The 5,660-nt window shown below is 52.4% G+C and overlaps 1 protein-coding gene across 2 annotated transcripts in view; it reads left to right on the top strand.

Moving 5' to 3' along the window:
• Positions 1 to 5,210, top strand: part of Pla2g4f (phospholipase A2 group IVF) — a 13,641-nt gene extending 8,431 nt beyond the window's left edge. For both annotated transcript variants that reach the window (XM_026787820.1, XM_026787819.1), the window contains exons 12-20: positions 961 to 1,097; positions 1,328 to 1,550; positions 2,145 to 2,259; positions 2,446 to 2,583; positions 2,661 to 2,768; positions 2,900 to 3,094; positions 3,392 to 3,558; positions 4,275 to 4,461; positions 4,720 to 5,210. In XM_026787820.1, coding sequence (XP_026643621.1) covers positions 961 to 1,097; positions 1,328 to 1,550; positions 2,145 to 2,259; positions 2,446 to 2,583; positions 2,661 to 2,768; positions 2,900 to 3,094; positions 3,392 to 3,558; positions 4,275 to 4,461; positions 4,720 to 4,976 — 1,527 coding nt within the window. In that variant the 3' untranslated portion in view covers positions 4,977 to 5,210. The remainder of the gene's footprint in view (positions 1 to 960; positions 1,098 to 1,327; positions 1,551 to 2,144; positions 2,260 to 2,445; positions 2,584 to 2,660; positions 2,769 to 2,899; positions 3,095 to 3,391; positions 3,559 to 4,274; positions 4,462 to 4,719) is intronic.
• The last annotated feature ends 450 nt before the right edge of the window (positions 5,211 to 5,660 follow it).

Here is a 5,660-nt window from a genome sequence, read left to right as displayed (position 1 = left end):
CTAGATTTGGTGAATCAAATACACCTGTTGATAGATGCCCTTCTGAAATAATGGCTAAGAGCTGCCTCTGAGACCCACATGGTGGTGCATGCCTGTAATGCCAGCACCAACGAGGCGGGAACAGGACGATCAAGACCATCTTTGGCTTCATGATGAGTCTGAGGGCAGCCTGGGCTTCATGAGACCAGATCAGAAAACAAAATAAAACAACAAGACAACAGGCTGAGGAGAAGGCTCAGTCAGTAAAGTGCTTGTCTGAGTTCAGATTCCTAGCACCTATGAAAGCAAGGCATGGTGCCACACGTCTGTAACCCCAGCCTGGGGCCGGGCAATGGTTCCAGGCAGGTGCTTGGAGATAGGTGAGTCTAGCTGAATCCACGGGTTCAGTGAAAGACAATGTCTCAACAATGAAGTGGAGAACAACTGGAAATGACACCCAGTATCATCCCCAGGCCTCCATAGGCGCATCTGTTAGTATGTACACATGCTTAGAGCCATGTACACTCACATACACCACACACACACAACACACAGACCTTTTTTTTTTTTTTTTTTTTTTTTTTTTTTTTTTTTTTTTTTTTGGTTTTTCGAGACAGGGTTTCTCTGTGGTTTTGGAGCCTGTCCTGGAACTAGCTCTGTAGACCAGGCTGGTCTCGAACTCACAGAGATCCGCCTGCCTCTGCCTCCCGAGTGCTGGGATTAAAGGCGTGCACCACCACCGCCCGGCAACACAGACTTTTTAAAAAGACAAGCCATCTGTGGGCTCTCACTTTTGGGTTTGACAGCCATTCCATACTGTATGCCCTTGGGCACATCATCAGTTTTGTCATCTGTAAAATGGGAGGCTCACTGGGTTTCTGGGAGAATTCAGTGGGCTGATATGTGGAAGGTGCCTGCTGTGGATAAGCAGCAAATATGTCAAGCCCAGTGATGTTGCTATCGAATTATTGCTGCATTCAGGTGCCTGTGATCGCCGTGTTAGGCTCCGGGGGTGGAACCAGAGCCATGACGTCCCTGTACGGCAGCCTGGCGGGGCTGCAGGAGCTTGGCCTGCTAGATGCTGTGACCTACCTAAGCGGGGTTTCTGGGTCTACCTGGTAAGTGAGGTAGGCTAGAACACAGAGCAAAAGTGAGCTCTGGGTGGGTAAGAAGGTCCAGGAGAAGGGGTGGAGTCTCTGATAAGGGGCTGGGAGCCTACCTTCAAGGAGGTTAGGATGAGTGAGAGGAGGCTGGGTCCCAGGGACGAGCCTGAGTGGGGGTGCAGGACTGCAGATGTGTGTGACAAGAAGGAGCTTCCTCTAACTCTCAGCATCCCTTCCACCGACAGGTGCATCTCTACGCTCTACAAGAACCCTTCCTGGTCCCAGGAGCCTTTGCAGGGCCCCATTGACCGTGCCGCGGCTCGAGTCTGCAGCAGTAAGATAGGGTTGATGTTCCCAGAGCAGCTGCGATACTACATCCGGGAAAAGGAGATCTGGAAGAGCAGAGGCCAGACCATGTCCCTCACTGACTTGTGGGGCCTCGTTATCGAGTATTTCCTGAACCAGGGGGTAAGAGAACAGGAAATGGCTACATTTGCCCCATCCCAGCTCCCTTTCCACACTTTCTTTCTACCTTCTTTCTCACTCCTGGAGCAGAGTCCAGTAAAAGCACGGTTTGAAAATGGTTTCTGCCTGCCTCTGCAAAAACAGCCCTGGCCCGCGCCACCAGGCGGTTGTTCCTAGAACTGCAGGCCCTGTCCGTCTGAGACAAGATTCAGGGTAGCTGAGCCACTTGTGTGGCTATTGGCTGAGTGTGTTTCACCTGGGACAGCTCATTTTTATTAAGTTACGTCTCCTAGTGATTTCCTTTGTAAAGAAATTAGACTGACTTTTCAATGATCCCCTAAAACCTTCAGTCTAGCTCTCTGTGTTCTGATATGCTTTCTGGAATGGCAAAGGAGAGTGTGTTCCCAGAGGCACTGGGGTTATGGAAACCCCACAGGTCTCTGAGCTCTGCTACAACCTAGAGCTACAGCCTGGCCTTGACAACACAACATACCCCCGGTGGGTACACCATCAGCGTACTGAACTGACATCAAGCCCTGGGGATAAAGAATGGGGACTCCCTGCAAAGCCAAGCTGTCTGATTTCTCTCTTGCCCAGGAAAACCCCGCCACGCTGTCAGACCAGCAAGAAATAGTGAGCCAGGGTCAGAACCCTTACCCCATCTATGCCAGCATCAATGTCCACACACACTTCAGTGGCGAAGACTCTGCAGGTGCCTGGGTGTGGGCCCAAAGGAAGAAGGCAGGAAGAGGGCGGTAGGAGGGTGGAGCTATTAGATCTAAGTGGGAGGTGCTCCCAAGCTGGGACCTTGGCAAATGGTGGAGTTGCTTCCTCTGGTTTTCGGGAAAGTCAAGGTTCCTGCTCAGTCATGAGGACCCTGGTTACTTTGTTTCCCCAGAGTGGTGTGAGTTCACCCCCTATGAGGTCGGTTTCCACAAGTATGGGGCTTACATACCCACCGAACTCTTCGGCTCTGAGTTCTTCATGGGTCGGCTGCTGCGGCGCTGGCCAGAACCCCGCATCTGTTACCTACAGGGTGAGTCTAGGCTTGGATGCTGGAGATGGGCAGGGTTAGGGCCCGTTTGTGATTCGGGGCCCTGTTTGTCTCTGTAGGCATGTGGGGCAGTGCTTTTGCAGCCAGCCTGAATGAGATCTCCCTGAAGATGGGAGGCTCAGGCCTGGGTTTCCTGGACTGGTACAAAGAGCGCGTTAACGTCACAGGTGAAAGCAGAGGGCCCTGTCCAGCTGCTACCGCTTCCCACTTGCCAGAGCCCGGGCAGAGGGATGAAGGATGAGGGAGATGGACAAAGGATGGTCTCACTTCTCACTGCATTTCACTGCCCCCTCTCTAGATGACTGCCCAAAGTCGCAGTTTCAGGACCCCACACGACTGCCTACCATGGCCATCACCCCACAGGGTCCCTTCTCTCAGGCTATGTTGAACTTATTCACCTCCCGCTTGACCTGTGCCCGGAGCTTTAACTTTACCCGAGGTCTCTTCCTGCACAAGGACTATGTGACTAGCGTTGAGTTCATGGCCCGGAAAGGTACGCGCGCGCGGTACTGCGGAAGGAGGGAACTGTAAGCAGATTCTTCTGGCATATACGTCTGGCTCACCTGGGCCAGCACTGGCTTTTCTCTGGGTGTTGGAGGAAGTGAAGTCATGGCCCTCTGGTGCTGATGGGGAAAGCTTTTCTGGTTGCTCCAGAAAGCAGGGTAGGCAGGCTAGAGCAAGGGACTGCCTGGCCATTGGGAGGCCGGAGAATTCTAGGGACCGACTGCTAATGCAAAGAGAAGAGGGTCGTCAGCAAGAATGACTGCATCTATCCTGGTGCACCTTACAGACAGACATCCTGACGCTTGCCCCAACAAGCTCACACCCATGAGGGATAGCCTGTGCCTAGTGGACGGAGGCTTTGCCATCAACTCACCGTTCCCGCTGATCCTGCAGCCCCGGCGGGCCGTGGACCTCATCGTGTCCTTTGACTATCCCTTGGAAGCCCCCTTTCAGGTATGGAGGGAAGGGGAAGTAGGGGTCTCCTAAACTGAGTAGAGGGGGAGAAGGGAGAAAAATCTGTCCTGAGACTGGGTGTTTGGGTGTTATCTCTGGTGGTAGGTGTCTTTTAAACATTGTCGACAGTCCAGGTCTCCCAGCTGGTGGATTCTGGGATTCTGTGTAAAGAGGGTCTCAGCTGTCTCCTAGAACCTGTCTAATTATGTTAGGATTTTTTCCTGCTTCACATGGGTCTGGGGTTGCTGTCCTTTGTTACTATGGTAACACTGGCCGTGAACATCCTCTAAGGGGACATCTGCAAAGCGTGCCTCAGAATCGCTAGGGCAGTAGATGGACGTCATCAATCACATGTGGGGTTGGCGGTCTCTCTTTGACTTCCTCTTTATCCTCCTAATCCAATGACTGCCTAGGACAGGAGAGCAGATAAAAACCCCTCCAACACACCCTTGCTCTCAGCCCCTTAACAGGGAAGAGAGGAGGGACTGGCGAAGGAACAGCCATACTAAGGGGAGGAAGGATGACGTAAGAGGTCTAGAGGGACTAGCTTGACAGCTGGCCTTTGCTAATGATTGCTAATTCACTACGCTCCCTCTAGACACTTATTTCCAACTTTATTCGGCAAATAGAGAGGTGGCTCAGAAAGCCACTCGGTCATTCAGAGACAGAGCTAGCTGAAGCCTGAGTCCAGGTCAGAAGCTTGCCTCTTTGCCCAGGGCTTGCAGATGACAGAGAAGTACTGCCTGGACCGAGGAATCCCCTTCCCCCGGATTGAGGTGGAACCCGAGGACTTGGAGAATCCCCGTGAGTGCTATCTGTTCACGAAGGCCGAGGACCCCCGCTCACCCATTGTGCTGCATTTCCCCCTTGTCAACAGGACCTTCCGCACACATCTGGCCCCAGGTAAGGGGAAGTCCCAAGCCTGCTCCAACCAGTGGGGGAGGATGGAACACTAGCCTTCTGGAAGGCCTGGGCTAACCACTGTGGCCTCCGTTGCCTAGACATGTTCTCTCTGAACCATCTCTTTCTAATGGGTCCAAGAGTTAAGATGCTCTCTTCCAGAGAGCAAGCCAGAAATCCCGGGCAGGGGAGTGTCTGGGACCATCAGCTCCCAGCCAGTTTCATAGAGTACTTTAGCCTAGCCTTGCTTCTCACCCCCAGATAAAGAGCGACAAATAGCTGAAGAGAAGGCCTTTGGGGACTTTGTCATCAATGGGCCAGATACCCCCTATGGAATGATGGACTTTACCTATGAGCCCAAGGAGTTTGATCGGTTGGTGGAGCTGAGTCGATACAATGTCATGAACAACAAGGAGACCATAAAACGTGCCCTCCAGCTGGCCTTGGATCGGCGGCAGGCGGGGGGAAATGTTGGGGGCCAACCTGGTGGGAGTAAGAGGACTGTGGTCGAGATGTGATGGAGGCCCTAGGCCAGGGCTTGCTGAGGGAAGAGAGAAGACGTTTCCTTCCCCGAGGTTTCCCAGGCTTGCCGGTGAACTTGGAAAAGAACCTTCTCATTCCCTAGAGAAGATATGACAACCTATCTCTCCAGGAGTGCTTGGAGACACTGGGCAGGAGAGAGCAGATTTCACATTATATGGGGTAATATAAGTGTAGTGAGAACTAGGCATGAGCCTCATCCGAGGGCCCATCCCCTCCACAGAAGGATCTCTGTAAACCCTGGCTCTTAGAGCTTCACCACAGAGAGAGCTGTGGGCCGAGAATCAGCTGTCCTCTTTTTACTGAGACTGGATATTAGTCCTAGCACTCAGGAGGCAGAGGCAGGTGGATCTCTGTAAGTTCAAGGCCAGCCTGGTCTACAAGAGCTAGTTCCAGGACAGGCCCCAAAGCTACAGAGAAATCCTGTTTCGGAAAATAAAAAAATTAAAAAGAATAAGCAGAAGCTATATGGACTGGCAGTCTGTGTCACTGAGTCCATGTTCTACTAATTCTTCCCTGCATTCTGGCCTCTCTGTCCCTCCTCAGAGGTCACTAGGCTTCCCTGCTAAGGCTCATGGAGTTTGTGACCAGATGGCCCATCCTGATGGGTGTGCACAGCACTTTACCCCTTGAACCCAAACTACATTTTCTCGTTTATATAC

Source organism: Microtus ochrogaster, assembly GCF_000317375.1.
Source record: "Microtus ochrogaster isolate Prairie Vole_2 chromosome 14 unlocalized genomic scaffold, MicOch1.0 chr14_random_1, whole genome shotgun sequence".
NCBI classification, from domain to species: domain Eukaryota; kingdom Metazoa; phylum Chordata; class Mammalia; order Rodentia; family Cricetidae; genus Microtus; species Microtus ochrogaster.
Note: the sequence above shows the minus strand (reverse complement) of the source record. Positions and strands in the feature narration are given on the sequence as shown.